General features: G+C 40.8%; 1 protein-coding gene across 15 annotated transcripts in view; it reads left to right on the top strand.

Moving 5' to 3' along the window:
• Positions 1-23,082, top strand: part of UNC5D (unc-5 netrin receptor D) — a 532,476-nt gene that overhangs the window by 426,825 nt on the left and 82,569 nt on the right. For 6 of the 15 annotated variants that reach the window (XM_036081559.2, XM_036081556.2, XM_078069614.1 and 3 more), the window contains exons 6-8: positions 810-977; positions 2,712-2,876; positions 20,308-20,340. In XM_036081559.2, coding sequence (XP_035937452.1) covers positions 810-977; positions 2,712-2,876; positions 20,308-20,340 — 366 coding nt within the window. The remainder of the gene's footprint in view (positions 1-809; positions 978-2,711; positions 2,877-20,307; positions 20,341-23,082) is intronic. The other 9 variants (XM_036081563.2, XM_036081561.2, XM_078069619.1 and 6 more) reach the window with 3 other exon arrangements.

Here is a 23,082-nt window from a genome sequence, read left to right as displayed (position 1 = left end):
TGCCTATTACCACTGATGTGTTTGCTCTTCCCTCCAGTACCGGACTTCCGTGAGATAGGGATGTTTCCGGTCCCTCTTTTAAAAAGAATTTTAAAAGTCGTTCATTTTCTCCCATTGTGTTAATATTTGAAAAGAAGCAAAGTGGGCACCTTCTGCCTCCCACCCTCCCAAATCCAACATCCACCCCCATCCTCCCCAGACCTGCTCTGGGCACTTCCTCTCCTGGCATAAGAAATCCACCAGAATCGAGCCCCGCATCGGGCTCCTTGCTTAGCGAGGAGCCTGCTTCTCCCTCTGCCTGCCACTCCACCAGCTTGTACTCTCCCTCTCTCTGGCAAAAAAAAAAAAAAAAAAATCCACCAGAAACAAACATTACTATTTTCTGAATATCTCAGGTATCCTGTAGAAGAACTTCCCGGCTATTTAAAGGCCTTCCCTTCCACAGCAGAAGAGCCCTGGGATTTATTTTTGAAGCACTTAAAGTAATAGAAATTCAAATGCTGATATTTTCTTCCTGTACTCTGGATTTTCAAGTGCTTTAGAGATGTGTTGATGACGTCTTCCTGTTTTTCATAATTTCCCACAGAGGAAATTCTCTGGGTCCCTATCCTATCAGATGAGTAGACTGAGGGACAGAGGCAAGGGGAGCCCCACTGTTGCCTCATGATGGAGCAGCCAGTGTGGGTCCGCAGGGTCTCTTGGTCCCTGGATGCCGAACTCACAACACCCGGCGCAGTGGCTTGCACATAGTAGGCAATCAGTAAAAACCTCTCTCCTTTCTTTCTCCCCTCCCCACTTCTCTCTCTCAGTGAATGGAGGCTGGTCTTCCTGGACAGAGTGGTCAGCCTGCAATGTTCGCTGTGGTAGAGGATGGCAGAAACGTTCCCGGACCTGCACCAACCCAGCTCCTCTCAATGGTGGGGCCTTTTGTGAGGGAATGTCAGTGCAGAAAATAACCTGCACTTCTCTTTGTCCTGGTGAGATATGTGTAGATTCCCTTTTCCCTTCTGACCCACCAACACTAGTAAGCTGGTGGGAAGCACTGAATAGAACCTTCCTTCCCAAAGTTATTCTCTCCCATCTTCTCACAATGCAGCCTTTGTCCAAAATGCTAGTGTGGACCTCACTAGGATAGCAAGAACCTGGGTGAGATACCTCCATTTGGAAATAAATATATATATTCAATATTTACATGATCCTGGACACTCACCATCAACAAGCCAAAGGCTTTGAAGTATTTCTGTATTACCCAGGTCTGGTTAGGCTAAACCCTCCCTTCTCTCCTTGGGTTCTCCCATCTGGTGGCACTTACTTGAACAATAACAGGGATAGAGTTGTCCGTGAGCACAAAGCAGGTAGCAAAAATTTGACCCTTTTCCTTCCAATCAACTCACCTTCTCAGCTTTGTATTTATTTCCAATACAATTGGCAGAGATGATACAGTATCACAGTGGTTTCTATTTTACATGTGGTCTGTGTTTGCCTTCCTTTCTGAATAGAGGCTTCGTTGACCAAATATGGCTCTTATAAGCTCTTTTTGGTTCATCTCTTACTGGCTCTAACCCAATTTCTACAATGAGGAATAGATGAGATGGAAGGTGACTTTCTTTATGGAAAGCATATCCTCCCACTGAGAAATAAATGGATCCTGGGTCTCACATGCATTATAAAACATTAACTCCAAGGACACTGGACTCGAGCCTCGGGTCTTTAAAATTTCAGATCTAGTTCTGCTCAGAGCTAAGCTGAGCCTCTCACCAGCAGCTTATTCTTGGAGTTTCATTTTAAACTCATATTCGGTAAACATTTATTGAGTGCTTACTATGTGCAAGATATTTGTATACGTGTAATGTCATTTAACTCTGTGTTGTGAGTTTTATTAGCCCCCAGTTGACAGAAACAGTAAACTAAGGCTAAGGGATTGCCCAGGAGCCAATATGTGAACACAACCAAGACAAGTTGTCGGACATTTTGCTTCAAGTTCAGTATTTTTTATGTTACCCTCTTCTTGACTAATTGCTCTAGATTAAAAATTGCACGATCTATCTTAACCCACATAAGCGTGGTTGGACTATTCCTAGGAGGTAATGGGACAATTGCCTCCAACAGCTCCCATAATCTCTAGGGTCAATTTTTAGTGGAATTAAAATCAGTTTGTTCATTTCTACATAGAGCAGCAATCTATGACCCACGAAATTCTATTTATGTAAGCCCTGGTATCTTGGGGTTTGACTGACCTGTTTTACTTTAATACTATCAATATATATAGGTTTAACTTCTTATTGTAGGGCTTTTAGGGCTTAAAGATAGTTCATTCTACTCTCTGTTCTAAACTGTCAACCCCCAAGGAACTGGTGATTACCCCCACATACTTTATCCATCTAAGATGCACCTGGGCATGCATGACTGGGAAAGAATGGGTAATGACATTATTAGCCACCCCAAGGGCACTGATCATGCGAATGCTTGCCTAAATTCAGTAACTGGTCTCCTCCTGAAATAGCCAGAGAATTACACCACTGCTTCTGTTAGCCTCTGTCTTTAGGAAAGAAACCATGGAGAGAAGATAAACAGAAATTACTTTGTCTTTTTTTGTGGTAGTGGTGATTTCTTTAAAATCCAGCTATAAAAACAACAGTAGTCCTGGGGGGAGTCTCCTGACATCTGCCTGCTTCATTCTTTAATGGTTGTTCCTTTTGTTTCCCTTGAAGTGGATGGGAGCTGGGAAGCGTGGAGCGAATGGTCAGTCTGCAGTCCGGAGTGTGAGCATTTGCGGATTCGGGAGTGCACGGCCCCACCCCCAAGGAACGGGGGCAAGTTCTGTGAAGGGCTAAGCCAGGAATCTGAAAACTGTACAGATGGTCTCTGCATTCTAGGTAACACCTTCTGTTTCACATTTTCAGTGTTTGTCCACAACATGAAAAGAAACGTCGTGACCATTCATTCACTTGAACACGTTAGCAGAAAGCGAAATCGTTCTCCAAGAGCAAAAAGAAAATGAGTGGAAGAGTAGAAAAGTAGTCAGATACATTTTTAGCAGCGATGGGGTCATTTTAAATATTGTATCACTGTAACTTCCATAAAGGCGCATACTTACTAATCTAACCAATAACGTTTTAAGAGAGCTGATTTAAGAAAGTGGTTAACATTGCTTTTTAGCTTAGCAGTTCTTTTCTTTTACTAGCCCCCATTTTAAAGTTTGGTGACATTCTGTTACTGATCACCATGTGCTTTTATTTCTGCCAAGAATTTCACAGCACTATAAAGCATTTTATTATTCTATGCATATAATAAAATACAAAATTTATAAAATATATATAAACAATGAATCATGGAACACTACATCAAAAACTAATGATGTAATGTATAGTGATTAACATAATAAAAAAAGATAAAGTAAAAAAATATATATGTATATATTTTACTAATATTTTAATAATTTCTAGAGACCACGGCTCTGTGACAAGGGACATGTGTTGTGACTGTTACCTTACAAATGGGGGGGGAAATGACGCTTGAGGAGATGGGTGGTTTTGTATCAAAATACAGTGTTCAGTTCAAAACGCCCAAGCCTCTGCTTTATTCCTGAGGTTATACTATTCCATCTCCAGGTGACAGTCTGCCTGGGTAAGAAAGTATGGGAAGATCAAAGCATCACATAGACAGGTTTTAATTTGGTGCTGTCCCTTACTAGCTTTGTGACCTGGACAGGTCACCTACCTGCTTAATTCCTTTGACTATGTAAGTACCAAAACTTGGTTATTGGCAAGACTAAACGATAAAAGAATATATGTGAGTATTTCATGGCACAGAGTAGGTGCTCAGTAAATACTTACTCCCTTCTTCACTTGCCTACTTAGATGAGCTAAGGTGTATTGATTTTGCTTAGGTCCTTAAGAAACAGGAGATTCAGGACACACTTATTCTCTAGAACTAAGTAGCCTTCCTGGAAAATAGCCAGCAAAAAATAATATAGCTCAATAGTTTGTCATCTTTTCAGGAATATGTGTCGCTTTTTATTTGGGAAAATGACAGTATGAAGGGAATGTCTAAGTTGGATTTACTTTTCTGCATCGGTATGTTTGGGTAGCCTTCAGAGCAAGGATATTCAAACATGCTGTTGTATTTTCACAATAAATCCAGATGCTTAAAACATTAGTTAAAATGCTTGATACTTTGAAATGACCACTTATGGATGCCCATATGCCTTTATTTTCTCAATCCAAGTACTGAAGGCCCCACACGTGTCAGATTCACCCTCTCTAGTACTCCAACCATTGGCCTTCCTCCGAATGCCTTCTCTCTTCCAAAATGTAAGGAAACTTAAAACTCAGTAGCAAGAAGTTTAAGGAAATGTGTTTTTGACCACTCTTGACTACCACCATATTTTCTGAAATAGACCTTTGAGGTCTATTTTTTTTTTTAACACAGAGCCATATATTTTGATACAGTTAGGACTGTGAATCTCGGCTGTCTTCTAAAGAACCACTGACAATATAAATCTTTGGCTACTGGCTGAATTTTAGGTGATCATAGTAATAACCCTCTCTATCAACCATCGATGAGACTTGCACCTGGGGGAAATCTGTGGCTAAAACTTAGTCTTAGAGGCACTGCTGAAAGCAGACAGACAATGGTTAGCCCTCAAGGGAAGAAAGAATTGTCAAACATGCGCATATTATTTATTCACGCTCGTATTGTGGTACATAGGCATTTGTCATTTGAGTAAGAGTTCTCTTTAGGGCTGAAAGGAATTACCAGTCCTGAAAGTGTACTGGTCAGCCTAGACCTCAAGTCTCCAATCTGAGAACTGTATTAAGGGGTGTGTGTGTGTTTTATATTATATATTATATATATATATAAATATATATATATATATATATATACACACAACACACACACATATATACACATACACACATACCTTAATATATATACACACACACATATATATACACATACATATATATATACACACACATATATATACACATACCTTTATATATGTACCTTATTAAATTATATATATATAATTATATATAAATTATAAGGAAATTTCTCATGTGATTATAAAAGCCAGCAAGTCCAAAATCTTTAGAGGCAAATGTCTCACTTCAAAGACAGGCAGAAGAATTCTCTTACTCAGGGGATGGTTATGCCTTAAACTGTGCTTGGATGAGGCCCACCCACATCATCGAGGGCAGTCTGCTTTTCTCAGTCTGCCAATTTAAATGTTGGCCTCATCTGAAAACACTCTCACAGCATGATTTTCAACCCAATACTTGGGCAGCTGATGGCACAGTCAGGTTGACCCATAAATTTAATCACCACAGATGCGTACGTACTTGTGAAGTTCCAAAGCTTCGTTCTTTCCCTAGAGCGGGGCATGGCCATAATCCAGGCGGTTGCTTGAAGCAGTTCGTTCATTTACTGAATAACCCTCTCTGTGGACATTGGCCATGTATGGTTTTAGTCACATGTGTGTAATTTAGTGGGTTTTCAGTTTCTGTTTTCCTATAGTGGAAATAAAATCTATAGGAAGACAAGGAAGTTTGGAATATGTTTGGCACTGGAGCTAAGATCTCTGTGAAATCCCTCCATAAGTTTAAAATGCTGTGTGAGACTTTCCCCTCTATTCATTCCTCTCTTGTCTACTGAAGCATGGTTTTCTAGTGTCTTTTAGCCTCCATTTTATGCATATTGAGATGTCAGTCAGATATGATCAGAGACTCTTGAAAAGCTTAGTCATCGCAGCCATCAAGGGAAAAAGAGTGAAGCATCTGAAATCATAGAGGTGAATAAGATCTATTTTTACATCAGTGGGCAAAGGGTGTGTTTATAAGAGCCCAACACCAGAACATATTCTACCCTTTTAGACAGAGTGGCTACCATCTCTGCAGGAAGCAATGAAAGCAGTCTAATTAAATGATGCCAACATCACCACACGTGTCACTGGTTGGTAGTCTGCCAGAGTGCTCTTGGTAAAACTAGCTGTTTCAGCAGTGAAGGCCGGGTTTGATTAAAATAGCACTGGGCAACAGCTTTGTGGAGCAGGAGCTTTGCGAAGGATCTAGGTCATGTTACAGTTGGGGAATCTCCTTCATTCTAAATTTTTCCTTTCATGCCAAACATGACCCTAAAGCAATTTCTCAGTTCCCGACATCTCTTGGAGGTTTAACAATGGCACTGCTTGACTCTTGGATGACCTACAATTCTTAGATTTTATTTAGCTTCCAACAGAGTACCTAGATTTCCTTGGTTGTCCCTGAGGGCTGCGTTTCTCCTAGAGATGGAGCTGCCAGCTCTGAATGATCGCTTTAATATTTGGGTGTGAGTGTTGCTTGGTCAGGTGTGACTGGCGCACAGAACCTTAGTGTTATGCTATCTGAGATGGCCACACCTAAATGCTCTCCACCAGAAAATAAATGCCCCAAGACTGGTGAGAGTAAGATCAGGCAATCTTTGCCAAAAACAGTCCAAGGATCCAAATTACAAGCTAAACTAAACATCCATGCTTTTATGGTAGCACATTTCTCTTCCAGAAAGATAATTCTGTGGTATGATTGTCAAGAAACTTTTCTAAGCTTAGCCACCAGCATCGGGTGGTTTTCTGACCAGTGCCTTTCTACTTGCTGGCCCTAGTGCTCTGAGGATCGCAGCCAGAGGTCAATAACAGGTGCATGCCTCATTGATGGGAACAGAAGGGTGAAATTTGTGGGGTGTTTAGCTCGAACCTGATGAATAAGAGAAGCCTGTTCCCTCTCCCTCTATTCTAGCAGATAGAAAACTAAGGGCTGTGGCTTGAGAAGATTAAATCAGTCTGCTTCAGAGGAGATTAATACCTAGATTTGTCATGAGACTGAAGCCAGAGAAATGCCACAGGGGTCTGAAAGAGAGAGGAAATCTAAGGCTGAGCTACCTGATAGCTAATCCGTCCTTCTTGTCAAGATGTGAGATAGGTCAGTTCAACATTGACAGTTCAGAAACCAAAATAGCAGTTGAATGCTGGTTTAGTTTCATTTCTGATAGGTATATTGATAAGAAAAGTTCGAATAGAAAGTTTGGAAACAAAATCAAGGGTAAAGACATCTATACAATAGCCGGTTCAAATAAACATCCCCAAACTACATCTAATAATCTAACTACATTGTCTTACTGAATGATCTACTAAAATGACCTAAAGGAAAAACCTGAAAAGGTGAGCCTGTAATCACATCAAAGTAAAGGCTGCCTTGGTAAGCATTTTCTCTTGGACCAGTCTGAGCTTCATTGTTATCCATTACAGTAATTACCTGGGTCCCTTCCCTGTCTTTCCCAGGGCATGGAAGAATTTTCATTCTGGGTTAGCTCAGTGCATCTAAAACAACTCTTTTTGCTAGTGGTTTACAGAATGCCTACTTTTTGTATACAAAGGGTGGGTTTCCCTTTACCAAAACAAAACCCAATCTTTCCTTTCTCCAGGCAAAAGAGTCCAGAATACCTACTTGACTCATTCCTAAACTTTGTGTTGGATAAGTTCATATTTCAGAGCCAGCTGCACTGCACAATTGCTTCATTATAGCATAAACTCTATATAGCAAAAGGAAAATGGCGCCAGCAGGTTAACATGCCAGCACAGTGCATTCTTAAGTTGTCATGAAGTGTACTTGATAATTCTCCCAAGTAGTTTTAATATTAAAAACCCATTTCCATCCCACTTATAGTACATAGTATGTTCTCCTTTTTACACAAAGATTTTTCCTAGAAATACCCAACAGCTGCCTTTCTGTATAACAATTGATTAATTCAGAGTTGCCTTCATGTACATTGCATAGCAGAAGTGGATATAATATTGCAGACCCACAGGAGTAATAAGAATGTAGATTTGGACACATACGGTGTCATTAGCAGCTTAGCAACAATCTCTCCCCCATGCCCCAGTAAACACTCTCCCATTATGGGACCCAATAAGAAAGCCTGTGAATAACAAGCTTTAATGAGACAGAGTGGAGTGGCTCATGACTAAAGTTTCCATTGTGCTTAATTAAAAAAGAAAATAAAGCAGAGATATCTCAATACTCATGTGTTTTAGTGAAAGCAGTTTTTTAATTCTTCAAGGCTAAAACTGGCATTTTTGTGTTGTGTCCTGAGTGGGATGGAGCATAAAGAGGATAAAGAATAAACCATATTCAACAAATCACCATAAAATCTCTCCCCTTTGTTATCCATCCATTGTAGACTTCTCTACTTTTAGCCTTGTTAATAAAAAGAAAAAGACATCTGATCGTTTTTCTAGCATAATCCTCCTTCCAAGTAAGGATTGGCTTTCATCCATTGGTCTGTGATGGATGTGTATTTCGTAAGTCATTAAAAATCTATGGCCCTTCTTATTAACTGGCTCTAAAACAGTTAAGATGCCTTTCCCCATCTAGGACATTTTTCTTCTGTCACCACCTTCTCTTTACTTCCTCATAGACCTGTGTGCTGCATATACATGGTCAAGACAGAGGAACCTAGGGAAGAATTTCTCTCTCAACTAATTGAAAGGCAGTTATTGTGCCTGTCTCTCTCTTCCATCCTCCTTTTCCTATTCCACGCCCTGCCCACGTACTTCAATGTGTACTTTTATACTATGCTTCCATTCTTTTGGTGAAATTGGACAAAGTACTGCACATGCTGCAGAAACACAATCTCTGAAAGATTGTTTATCTCAGGCACATCTTGTTAACTTTGTTCATTTTATGAGCAGAATTGAAATAAAACACCTCCACTGTAAATAGGAAGGACTTTAAAATTAAATTTGGGCAGCTGGAGAGCAGGATACATTACCTCCAGATCATATTACTTAGATTGGAAAAAAAAAGCAAAAACCCAAGAAAAGTAAACAGATCCTCATGACAGTGTGAACAAGACAGCCCGTTAGAAAACTTACAAACATTTCTTAAGGAAGTGAAATATCAGCCACAGAACCAGAGAGTTGGTGGGAACGCACATCCATAACAAAGTAAATAAAAATTTTTGTAGATGCCATACCCAAGAAGAACAGGGAAGGCATCAGCACTGACCTGGGACTGATTGTCACAAGGTACAGAAGTTGAGCTTATGGGGGCCGGCCCAGGATGGTAGATCTGGCATTCAGAGCAAAGGTTGAATAGCCTTCAAAGGTTCTCTGTGATTCTAAGTTGAAAGTGGTTAGTCTCTTTTTCAAAGATTGGAAATGGGCCTGAACCTTGGATTGAAAGAAATGAATGAACCAAGCCTATAAGATTTGAACATTTATCCCATAGATGAAGAACAGGTTGAAGAATCAGGGCTCTGGGGTCAGACTGCTTGAGTTTGAATTATAATTACAGTCCTATGAGCAAGTTTAATTTCTCTAAGCCTAAATTTACTCCTCTATAAAAGTTCTAATAGTGTCGAGGCACCTGGGTGGCTCAGTCGATTAAGCGTCCAATTTTGGCTCAGGTTATGCTCGTGGGGTTGGGAGTTTGAGCCTTGTATTGGGCTCCATGCTAAGTGAGGAGTATGCTTGTCCCTCTCCCCCGGCTGGTGTGCTCGTTCGCTCTCTCTCAAATAAAATCTTTAAAAATATATATTAAGTAAAAGTTCTAATAGTGCCTATTAGAAAGGGTTCTTTTTGAGGACGAGATGAGCTAATCCCTGTAAGGCATTTAGCACCCACAGAAAGTGCTCCATTTGTGTAAATAATTATCATGTGTGTGTGTTCTAGTGAAGGGATTCCTGTGGCAGAAAAACTGTGTTTTCCTTGTTCTGCTAAATATTGACACTGTGACACTTTATTTTCTTAAAACATTTCCTATTATATCTGATGAATATAGTATATCTAATGAAATAAAATGTACTTGTCATTAAAATCTATGAAATACAAATTGTGTTCTTTATACCAGCCAGTTCTAATTAATAGATGTTGGAAAATAGAGTTTAGGAATCCTGATGATTTTTTTTTAAGATTTATTTGAGAGCGAGAGATACAGAACATGTGAGCTAGGGGAGGGGCAGAGGGAGAAGGAGAGAGAGAATCGCAAGCAGACTCCCTGCTGAGCGTGGAGCCTGTTGCAGGGCTCCATCCCAGGACCTTGAGATCATGACCTGAGCTGAAATCAAGAGTCGGGTGCTCCGCCGACTGAGCCACCCAGGGGCCCTGGAATCATGACTCTTAAACTTTGTGTTAAACCAGAGATTGAGTATCCTTTTTCAGAACTTTCTAAGTAGCTGAACAAAGGGTTCTTGATCTTCCAGTCTTCCTTTGCAGGTGGGATTTGGTCCTGAGGAGGAGACAGGTGATTAATGAGGTCTAAACCAGTTCTAAAATTCTATGATTCTCACCACTAATTCAAAATCACTCAAGGGGAAGGCTGCAGAGAGAGCCCCAGGTGAGAAAGTCAGTCCTCACAATACCAACTGGAGGATTATATAGGTTTCCTTCATGTTATAAAATACACATGTTCTGACCACCTCATCAGAAAATCAATTTGTATAAAGCAAGTCCTAATTTTTCCAACACAAATTCAAAAATTCTTTTTCTCCGGAAAAAAAAAATCCAGCATACACACTATGAGACTGTATATACAGATTCCAGAATTACCCATCTGTTGCCAGCCATTCTGGATTAATGTTTGTTACACGTCTGGTACTTCCCCTATTCTACATTCCCACATCTCAAAATTAGCAATTTTGCCATATTTTTCCATATTTAAAAAAAATGCTTCATAGGTTTGGTTGTAACTATGGATATCCAAAATCCTTTTTGGAAGTTTCCAAAAATTAGGCTTTCTGGCCTATAAAACAAACTCTTTCCATTTCATTAGTTGTGTGAAGCCAGATTCTACATTTGCAGTATATCTAATCAGGATTCAACAGTACACAACCCTGGGTAAGAAATATTAGTCTAGACTAGAGGAAGATTTAATGCTTGAGATCATAGAGTGGTCCAACTATAAAAGAAATGGCAAGAACCCAATCAAGGAAGTGATTTAAAATGGAGTAGAGAATTCAGTGCCCTCTGGGGTGTACTAACAAAGTGAATTAATAGAGAGGAAACCTCTTTTGTGTTGATCCTACCTTTTCTTCTTAAATTACACATGCATGCGTGTCTTCAAGATCATGGAGAAAGGTGGTACCTAAAATGAAGATATTAACATCATCAGCAGACATCCTCATCACCCTGGCCTTCCCCTTTCTCCAGAGAAGTGTCAGTATTACAGTAAGAAAAGACCTGGCTTTGCGTACATGTGTTTGGCAGAAGACAGTGTGAGTGTTCAGTGGAGTGGAAAATTGCCATGATCATTGAGAAAGAGATCACGGGGTAGTGAAAAGGGCTCAGAATCAGGAAGCAGGAGTCCTGGGTCTTCATTCAGTTGTTTCGTTAACTAACATGTGACCTTGAGCCGATCTCTCCGGATTTGGTGCCTTTCGTCTGTATCTATTAAAAAGAGCAGGTTGGGCAAGAGGATTTCTAGGTTTCATTCCACGATAAAAACATGAAATTGTTATAATTTTATATCTGAAATGTAGCTTACATATATATATATATGTATGTATATGTATGTATATAGATTTCACAGGTAATTTTCAATAATTTATGGTTAATATATACATGCATATAAAATATGAAAATAATATCACAGACATGTCTGTGCTTTCAGATACTTGTTTTTTAGCCAGTTTTGAGGAGAAATTTTAATTCATTCGTACCTAAAATTAACCATTTGGATGATTATTAAACAGCATGAAGGGGGACAACTTTTAGATATGAAACAAAGGTAAAACCATAACATTCTCGCCTAGGAAATGAATCTTCAAATCAGGCCTCTAGCTTTCCATTTCAATCCCTTCACTGAAAAGCCACAATATCCTAGGAATTCATACAGACCATAGGGAATTTATGGACCCTGATGTTGTATTCAACAAAAACTTGTAGAAGTATTCAACAAATACTTACTGAGTACCTACTATATTCCATTTACTGTTATAGGGACTGGGAATAGGTGGAAAACACAGATATAGACTCTGTGTGCAAGTAGCTCAGTCTATAATGGTAGGTACATGTATGACTAGCATAGGGACTGATGAAGCTTAAAAAAATGTACAAGTTGGGATGCCTGGGTGGTTCAGTTGGTTAAGCGTCTGCCTTCGGCTCAGGTCATGACTCCAGAGTTCTGGGATGGAGCCCTGCACTGGGCTCCCTGTTCAGTGGGGAGTCTGCTTCTCCCTCTCCAGCTTCCCCCGCTTGTGCTCACTCGCTCTCTGTCAAAATAAATAAAATCTTTAAAAAAAAAAAAAAAAAGGTACAAGTCAAGGGTTCTTCACAATTTCTCTTTAAGCAATTTTTTTTTAAGGCGGGACTGATAAACTATGTCTATCAATTGCTAAGTGTTTTCTTAGCAATTGGTAAATAGTCATTAAACAACCACCCTCCTTAATCTCACCATCCCCATCCATTCCCTACCCAGACTTCGCTATGATCCAGCAACAAAAGGGACAACTCTGGACACAGCAGGAAGCCACACGACCCTCTGTCAAGGCCGGCACTTACATTGTAGAAGGTTTTTACATTTTTTTTTTTTATCACGTTCAGTTAGCCAGCATATAGTACATCATTAGTTTCTGATGTAATGTTCAACGATTCATTAGTTGCATATAACACTCAGTGCTCATCACAACACGTGCCCTCCTTAATACCCATCACCCGGTTACCCCCACCCCCAAGCCCGCTCTGCTCTGAAACCCTCAGTTTGTTTCCTGGAGTCCAGAGTCTCTCATGGTTTGTCTCCCTCTCTGATTTCTTCCCATTCAGTTTTCCCTCCCTTCCCCTGTGGTCCTCTGAGCTATTCCTTATGTTCCACATATGAATGAAACCATATGATAATTGTCTTTCTCTGCTTGACTTACTTCATTTAGCATAATCCCCTCCAGTTCCATCCATGTCAATTCAAATGGTGGGTATTCATCCTTTCTGATGGCTGAGTAATATTCCATTGTATATATGAACCACATCTTCTTTATCCATTCATCTGTTGAACAACAAGACATCTCAGTTCCTTCCACAGTTTGGCTATTGTGGACATTGCTGCTATGAACATTGGGGTGCATGTGCCCCTTCTTTTCATTACATCTATATCTTTGGGGTAAATACCTAGTAGTGCAATTGCTGGGTCATAGGGTAGCTGTATGTTTAATGTCTTGAGGAAGGTTTTTAAATTTTTAAAGAATTTGGATATCACTCCTGCCTTAGGTAAAGAAAGTAATCATCTGGACCTTAACCAATAAATTATTTCCTTAAACTTATATAAATCTGAACAGTGTTTAGTTTAGAATGTGTGTGCATTCCTATTGTGGTTGGAAGGGAGGAAATCAAAGCAAATTAATTTACTGGATATAAAAAAAAGGATTTTAATAGACATCTTCCTTGGAGCAGAGATAGAAACATTACATTTTATTACTTTGAGACCAATTTCTGATAGTCTTTGTGAACCCATGCTTAAAAGTGTTTGCAGCAACCCAAGAGCATATTTTACTGTTTACCTATAACAAAAAACTAACACAGAGAATCAGTGGGAATGGATAGAACTTCATAACAAAGATGGTATGGATTCTAGAAATTCAAATGATTTAGCTCAAAAATGAAATATGCAAATGATCCTTGTGAACATGGTCATTATGGACACCGACTTGTCTGAGTTCAGAAAATGCAAAGGGCATTTCTATAGAGAGACCTCAGTTTTGAAAGGTGGGGGAAGATGCCATCTCCTAATGCACACTACTCATGTGCTTTGACCGAGGGGCAATTCTGGAAGATTACTGTCAAGAGAAGTGACACCCATAAGCTCTCAGTTGTGGTACCTGCCTGACCTCCCCTAATTAACATGGTGGGATCTTGAACAATTCATAAGTAGAAGACGTCCCTAGAGCTGTTTTTCATTTACTAATAATGTATTTCAGACCTCAGCTTTTATTCAGGTGGGTGTTTTTGCCATTTAGTCCCAGAATGTCACTAATTGCTCAAATATCTCTGACCAGCTGGGAAACCCTGGGAGGAATCGCTAAAAACCTCCTATTCTCTGCACTTGTCTTCCATGGATGTGCTCAGAGGGCATTTTCAAAGGAGTAGATCTTGGAATAGTCTGTACAGGCTGGGAAGGGGCAAGGGTAGAAGGAGTGGGTGAAGAAGCAAGAATTGAACCAACCCAGTAACGTACGTGTGTTGAAAATCTGGTCTCTAAAGAGTAACTTCTGAGCACCATCTTTGAAATGAACAAAAAGCAAAATACAGTGAGGAAATTAAAAACTCAAAAGCGTGGAAACCAGAGATGGGCTCTGTTTTATGCTCTTTTGGTTTTTCTGTGGTTTTGATCATTGGAAGAGTTGGAGGAATACAGGGCCGATGGTGTATCTGTGTGTGTTCTACTGCCTATAGGAACTTTCAGCACTGAGAGGAGAATAGAACAGAATCCCCACTTGTCATCTTCAGGGTCTGCCTGACATATTCAATCACGATGGTTTTGCCAATGCAAAGCAGGCCTTGTGTTTATCTAATTATCTGCCAGAGCTAATATAAGGCAGATCGGCCAGGCCCTGGGATTTCCTGCAGCCTTGGCTAGCATTCAGAGAGCATAACACTGGTCCTTAATTATTTCTAGTCATGGGGCGGAGGGGGGAGCGAAAGCATGAATAAATGAAACACATTGGTAATCAATAACGTCAACTTCTTTTCTACCAATCAGTAAATAATCAAGCAAATAGCTTTTAATTTCATTTTTCCTCCGTTTTTCTTGCTGTGATTCTCTGGTTGCAGTGCCAATTATTCATGAGCTAATCATTTAAATGTGACTTATATGTTAGGGACCCATAACTGACAGAGATTAAAAAGTCTAAAATAAATCAAATGAACAGTTCCAAAGTATACATTTGAAAAAAAAATCCACATTGTACTTTTTTAAAGTAAGCCCTACGCCCAATGTGGGGCTCGAACTCACGTGACAAGATCAAGTCTCATGCTCTACAGACTGAGCCAGCCAGGCACTCACACATTGTATTGTAGTGACTATAAGTAAGATAAACTGTCCAGAGAGGTGTGACTTCCCTGTAAGTGAAGTAATCACCAAAAAAGATCAAGAAGGCATCAGAAATTGATCTGTGCCTTGGAAATAGGACATTTTTATATAGGAGGAAGAAGGGCCTCCCAAGGAGAGGCAGTAGCACTGAGGTGAGCCTGGAGAGCTCAGGGATTGATCAGACTAGAGCTTGGATTGGTGCTGAAGTGCTACAGAAACTAAGTTACTGGTGGGACTAGTTCGTAGAAGACCGGAAAGGCAGGCAGAGCAGTTGGCCATGACTCGCAGGCAATGTGGAATCATGGTAGACTCCTGGGGGCTGATGTTAGAGAATTATTCCAGGGAATACAAAAATAGCTAGAGAATCAGTGAGAAAGAAGACTTGACTGTTCCACCGACTTCAGAAATCAGCTCTTAAATATTTTAAGATGATGAAGAATGTGGAGAGTCAGAATAAAACAGTCAACATGTATCTTTTGTGGGGGAGCTGGTGAAAAGGGTTTCAAAGCATAGGATCTATGAAGGAAATAATAAAGATCTTTGGAGATGAAAAAATGGGACATGACTGGTTTAGTGAAATTAGAGAATGGTAATAATCATTAACTATAATGACATATGTGAATTGCTGCCTGGAGGAGAGTCCGGGCTCACTGTCCTGGTGGGTATTCAGTCACACTGAGTGGGCTCTGTGCCCGATTCTCAAAAATAGTGACATAGACTCTGATATCGAACATACCTGTGTAGTCTTTAAAAGGCAGAGGAGCTGATTTCAGATAATCAGCGCCAGGTTTTGAGAAGCAATCTCTTGCCCACTCCGTGGGTTGGAGTTGAACTCATCTGTCCCCACGTGCCATTTCTCCTCAGGCCTGCTCTCTTTACATCCCTAGGATAGGGGCTAGGATACACGTAGCTGGCCACACTTGTTTCCTAGCAGAGACAGGATAAGGCTGGCTGTGGGTGGGAAGGTAGGGGTGCAGCTATAAATAGCTCCTAAGAACAATGGATACCATGGAAATGCTTGGGGAGCATCTCCTATAACAGAGGAAGCAAGAAAAGTAAAATGGCAAAGAAATGAATCACTACCAAAAATAAAAAGATTGTCCTCTCTTTCCCTTTTACTTAATCATTTCTTATATATAAATATGTATACCTCTATACACACACATACCACAGACAAAAGCAGATTGCAAAAATATATACAAAAGACAATTCCATGTCTTTGTAGGTAAAAATGATCAATTACTATCAATCTTCTGTAGTTTCCTGCAAATATATATGTATAAACATATATGCGTGCGCATAGTTTTATATATACATATATGGGGTGGGGAGACTAGGCTGTGTATATATAACTTAACATTAATGATGGTTATCTCTTGGTGTGGAATTATGGGGTTTTTTTCTTTGTACTTACATATATATTTTATTTTGGAACACTAACTGTGTACTGACTGTGTAAATAATAAAAAGGATTCTTAAAGAAAACATGACAATTTAAAATACACTTTTGCATATAACACCAGGTGTTATATGCAACTGATGAATTACTGAACTCTACATATGAAACTAATGATGTTCTCTATATGTTGGCTAATTGAATCTAAATTTAAAAAAAACCAAACACATACTTTTGCATCTTTAACTTGTAAATAGACATAATCATTATAAGACTGAGTTGTAATGACATCAGTTTCCATTTACCCAGAAGGTGCCTCTCGGTGTCTAAGTTAGACCCCAGGAAAACTTGTGATTTTCCCAAACTACAGCTCAGCTGCCACTAGCTCAAAATTTTTTTTTTTTCTGCCTGCAGGATACAGGAGGGCTCCTTCTGAGTCCATCTGAAGCCACCCCGAAGCTTCTCAGGGAAGCAAGACTAGCTGAAGTTGAGTACGCAGGGCCCCAGATTTGTTGGCAGGAAGGAGTGGTACACTCGGTAATCACAAAAACACAGACCCCAGTTAGTCAGGAGGTCTTGGACAGGGGCCCAGGCATGGGTATTTGCTTAAAAAGCTCCCCAGGTGATTCTAATGTGCAGTCAGCATTAAGAACCATGGCCCTAATGGATTAATTTCCTAGGGGGCTATTTGAACATGGCCTTGGAGAGAGGTAAAATGAAAGCAGAGAGGATTTGGTTGACCAAGGCCAAGTGGATGCATGGCCCAGGGCCTGTGAGAATGATTTTGCAAACAGAATAAAAGAATATGGAGTGTAGGGTGGGCAGTTCTTCCAAAAGATAGTGAGGTCGGTGGGTAGACCTCTCCCTCTCTCGAGTTCATTGTAGAACAATCTTTGATATTTCAAACCGGGAAAAGGTTTAATGGTGACAGTTTGCTGTCAAGATACTGGTATCTCACAAAATCCAGCAGGACCCAATTCTGATGCTGATGAGAGGGGGCTGAAGTTCTCTTGGGCCCCTGAGGCTTCTAGCCTCTTCTGTTCGAGGATGCACACTGATACACCGGACCCTAGCATGACAAATCCTACAGTAGAGCAGTGGCCATTCGAATAATTTCTTACTCTGCTTTAGGAAATCATTCCACATGGATTTCTGTGGAAGGCCTCTGCTTGTTACTCCACAGATTTATAATGGGTGAAAGCTAGGCAGCCCACAGCGGTCTGCTGGTCCTTCTCCTTCTTTTTTCCTATGAGGAAACTGAAGTTTTGACTTGTGCTCAGTTTCCTAAAGCAGAAGCTAGGACTGGACGCAAGTTTCTTAACTCCCTTCAAGAATCCCTGAAATCCACTACAATTTCTGATTTGGAGTTGTGACTTGTCTCAGGCCGTGGCACAAGGGGTCCTGTTTTTACTCCGAGTGATTGACAATGATGATCTTAATTCATAATCTGTTGAGTTACGTATCAGCTACCATTTATCGATACTGAACACGTGCCAGCCCTGAGCTATTGGCTTTATATTTATCATGTTTAATCTCAGCACCGATGCTCAAGGATTTTACTATTTCCATTTTACTGTGGAGAACACTGAGATCACACAGATAGAATGAAGACCATTCAAAATGGAAAGCCTGTTCTAAAAGGCTAATTGTGACAGTCTGCACAATTTCCACAACGCCACTGCAAGTCACAATGACCCCAGAGCTGGGTCAGAGAGGGAAATGCCCCACTTTTCTGCCCTGTGTGCCCTTGTGGCCCGACTTTGTCTCATGACCAGTTAAGCCCTGGCTTTTCCACCCATTCACTCTTTCTTCCTGTAGAGCTGCACCCGATCACCTCAGTGTTTTAACAGCCTGACTGTATTTGATTTATTTTCTGAGGAGTGGTTCTATATCTCACCTGTTTTTAATGGAGTTTCATTTTGCTACCCAGCATAACCTTCGTTCCTGTGGTTTGGGAGGAAGAAAATGCTGTTAAGCTCAGCTAGAGTCCTAAACAGATGTTCTGCATGTCTCTGTGTGTAGCGTTAGCAATGCATCACTTCCAGACGTCTTGGCCTGGCCTGCCAGCATCCTGCGCCCATGCCAAATGCTTTCCGATAGCAGGCAATAAGCAACAACTGAAGTCAGGTTAAAACCACCAAAGTCGTTGGATTCTAATTCTTGAGTGCATTAGCATCTGGACTTTGGGAGGTGGCACCTGCTCTCAGGCAAACTAGCCGCCCTCGATTCGTGCAGGAAGGGAGATGCAAGTGTTGTCTGTTTTAAGAAACCTGATGGTGTAAAAATCTGAATATGATCCTATCTGCTTGAGCAAATTATTATCTTTTATGAAGATTTTTCATTTTAAAGAGAGATTGGTCAGGAATTATCCCTTGCCAGTTAATCTTTCTCCTTATGATGAGAAAAAAACAAAATGGTGGTGCCTTTGCTAGAGTGTGACTTACAACTTTTGAAAGCTACTTCCGTAACAAATCAGATGGCAGAGCACACGAGAGCTGTCTTCAGTGACGCACGCCGCAAGGGTTTTCTGTCAGAATCAGTATTAAGGGCAGGAGTGGGTTAGGGTAATACATATCTGGTGAAGGATTCAGAATATAGCTGCGTCTCTCTGCCTGGGAGGGGTTATGTGGCAGTCAGATAATGTTTATGAAGTTCTCCAATATGCAGTGGGCGAGATTTGATGCCATTAAAAACGTAATCCAAAATGACAGTGTCTCACCCCGCTTGGCTCACCTTCAGGCAAGTGGAGGAAAGGGACTGTGTAAGGTGACCTTTCAAGGTCCCCCTACCATCGTGTGATTCTGTGAATAATGAGAAACAGCCTCAGAGCTTACAGTCTGACCGTGTTCCATCGAAGTCCTCAGAAGGGCACTGAGAAGAGGGAGGTCATGCCGTGCAAATCTTCTGGAATCTTGATGCAGTGACTAAAGCACCTTTTTCTCAGGTTTCTGTGTCGTGGTGGAGTTGTGTTGGCCTGGGACGGCCGGAGAATGGGGACTGGGAAGTAGACGGTCTGTAATCTAAGACAAAGTTAGCCATGGGCACCGAGTCTCAAAGTGATTTACAAGGTTCTGTAGTGATGGCAGACAGGGCAGGACAGGGTGGCTGGAGGGCAGTGGGGAGAAATGATAAAAAGGTCTACACCTGAGCCTGATCCCTGAATGGGTTTTCTCTGTCCACTTCACCTGCCTGCTGAACTGCCCAGTACCCCGATTACAGAGAGATCGTACACATTGTCAGATTTCAGAGCGATATGAAACAAACTGTGCCATTCAGAGAGATGGTACACGGTGAAACAGATCAGAGGGATAGGAAACAAACAAACCTCCAACAAGCTCCCAATACTGCACCCATCCTCAACAAGGATGAGCAAACGGCATAGCCTGGAACTTTTTCATCCAGGCTGTAATAACCACTAAACCAATGTAGGATCCGTTTAAATAGGTATTCACCAGCTCATTTTTTCCATCATCACATATAGTGAAATAGCATCCCTTACCTGAGCAGTCTTCTGACTGTATAGGAACTAGGGACCCGCTGCGAGCTCACCGCTCTCATCATGCTGATAAGAATCTAGCAAATGCAACAGAGAGAAACTCTAGTAAGCCTGAGGGAAAAGAAAAAATAAAATAATAAATAAATAAAAGGAATGAAACAATCATCCCAGGAAAATATTGCACAAGAGAAAAACACGAAATTAGAATGAAAAGGAAAAATACGGACAACATAATCCATATCGTCTGCAAAAATAGAGAAAATGTTTCATTTATAGAGGTGGACACACAGCGATATAGGAAATCTATCTGCTCCGTGTAAATTTATTAAATGAAACTTTCTTTTTCTCTTTCTTTCTTTTAGATAAAAAACCTCTTCATGAAATAAAACCCCAAAGTAAGTTATTTTTCCTCTTGTGAATATAATTTATTCTCATATTTGCTGCCTTACTGTTGTATTTGTTTAGGAGCCAAACAGAATTGAAGTTTGTGCAAAAGACCCAGGGCTTTCAGGGCTTCTCCTCATTGGGTTTGGAGTCACATATCAGAGGTTGGAATCGAAAGGAAATATGCACACCCCTTCCCTCCCTCAAAGTAAATCTCTCGTCTTGGTGCTGCCTGCCTATAAGTCCATTTCTCTGCAAATGTCATCTAGGATTCTTATTGCTGAGATTTATAGCATTAAAATTAATAAATATTTGTCAATACAAGCTTTCAGAAGAGGAGCCTTGGGCAAGAGCCTGACTACAAGCCTCTCCACCTAGGAGGAGGAGGAGGGGGGTGGGCACCTGAGATGCAAACCGTGAACTCCATGGCAACTGGGTAGATCAGAAACCAATACTCCCCAGTGAAATCATCAGGAACTGAAAAGTTTGGTGTCAGTGCCGGCTTGAGTTCTCCATCCACAGGCTGGCCTCCTGGGGAGGCCTTTGCATTATGTCCACCATACACAGCCAGCAGATTTGGGAAAAGCCATGCAGCGTGAATCATTGGCAGCTTGCCATTTGACCCTATGGTTTTCAGCCTTGGCTGAACTTTAGAACCACCTGGAGGCCTTTTCAAAACCCTAGTTCTCAGGCTGTATCCTTGGACCAATGGGATCAGAATTGGGGTGGATGAGAATCCCTGTTTTTTGTTTGTTTAGGATTTAAAAATTTTAATGCATATTTCAGTATATATTATTTTTTCCTTGAAGTATAGTTGATAGACAATATTATATGCACAGTGATTCGACTTTTGTGTACATTAGGAAATGACTGCTGTGATGTCAGTTACCTTCTATCACCATACATAGTTATTACAGTATTATTGACTATATTCCCTTATGCTGTACTTTAAATCCTGGGACTTGTTTTATAACTGGAAGTTTGTACCTCTTAATCCACTTCACCTATTTCACCATCCCCCCACCCCTCTGGCAACCACCCCCTTGTCCTCTGTATTTATGAATCTATTTCTGTTTTGTTTGCTCATTTGTTTTGATTTTTAGATTCCACAAAGAAGGGTAGGAATGCCTATTTATTAAAAGATCCTCAGATTCCAATGTGCAGCTTGGGCTGAGAGTAACTGTCTTAGAAAAGTATTTCTCAAAAAGTGGATCAGCAACCATGTGCATTAGAATCTTGGGGTGTGGTGGAAGGTTGTAAAATACATCCCACCTCAGAATAGAACAAATGAATCAGAACAAGGGAGGGGGAGGGTCCTCCTGGGAATCTACGTGTTCATATGTTCATCAAATGATCCTGAAGTATTCAGGAGTATGTCAGGCATTCCAAGGAAACGTTGAGATAGAAGGGCATTAGCAACACAACTCTTAGCAACAGGAAAGTAGCGAGCTGCCCAGTTTGGTTTAGAAGCTTGTAGAAGATGTCCCTGGCCAGTATCTCCCATTTTAATATAAAGTGAATGACTTTTGATCTTTTAAATCCTAGGGTATTAAAATTCAGATAGCTTGGGAGAGCTAATAGCTTTTATGAGCTAACTTCTTTGAAGGAATTAAGACCCTGTGAGGATAGACAGAAATAGGTACCTTGGGACAGGGGTCAGGAGACATGAGAGAAAGATCCAGGAAAGCTGTTAGGTTCATACTGCGTTATGTTGCTCCAGGCAGACTTGGGAGATAATGGGGCCATTACTTGCAGCGTGGGAGAACTTGGCAGAACAACAAAAACAAACTTCCTTAACTTTTTTCCCCCTGAGGTCCTCTGCCTGTCAATGATTGGTACTTAAGGAGTAGTCCCCTGACATCCTGCTGGCTTGATTTTGAACTCAGGAAGGTTGAAGGTGGGGGAACCTGGTTGTGTATGTGTGGGTACATGTATGCTAAGGGAGGGAGGAAGAAAATCGGCTCAGTGAATATTTGGCTTGAGCCTGTGTCAAGAGCTCAGGGTTGACAGCTGGACCCCCAGCTGCCGCCTGGTGACATAGCCATGCCCCCCACCGGGGGTCATGTGGAACACCCGCAAGATCATGGGTATCCATGTGGTGGCCACCATGAGAGTTACTTAGGAATGTGTTTTTTAAAAATTAATTTCATGCTTAGTTTGTGAGTCCTGTGCCATTCTAATTTGGTTACATCTGTACTTCCAGCCATAAACCCCACAGTAGCTATTTCTAGTCCTCAGGGACTCCTGAATTAGTTTTTGCTTGGGGTTCTCGCTCGTGAACACCATGCTTAATTGCTGGATACTGCAACGGAATCGCTTAAACTGTTTTAATTTGTGATTTCCTAAAAATAAAACCTTAACAGAATCAATGTGATTGCAAAAGGCTCCCAGAGGAATCCAGTCGGGGTTCTGTAAGCTGCATGGTTAGGAGTGCATTTTACAAATTCAAGCTATGGTTGTTTAGTGAAAGAGGGGCTTAGTTTAAGATGACATGAATCATCACTGATGCAAAATCAAAGTCAATTATGAAGATAATTGAGAAACAACCTGTTCCCCTATATAGCTGTACACATGATCCTCCGCAAGGCCTGGTGGATAGAAGACATTACTCAGAGCTCACGAGCAGTGCTCTGTGAGCAGGCGAGCCGAAGAGCTGGCTTTGAGTTGCAAGGAGGTGTAAAGAGAAAGTGAAGTCTTAAGATATCTGTTGGCAAATCATAATGACAAACTGGGGAAAATATGTGCTCCGCATA

Source organism: Halichoerus grypus, chromosome 3 (genome assembly GCF_964656455.1).
Source record: "Halichoerus grypus chromosome 3, mHalGry1.hap1.1, whole genome shotgun sequence".
Classification (NCBI taxonomy): Eukaryota; Metazoa; Chordata; class Mammalia; order Carnivora; family Phocidae; genus Halichoerus; species Halichoerus grypus.
This window is presented reverse-complemented; position numbering and strand designations above follow the sequence as displayed.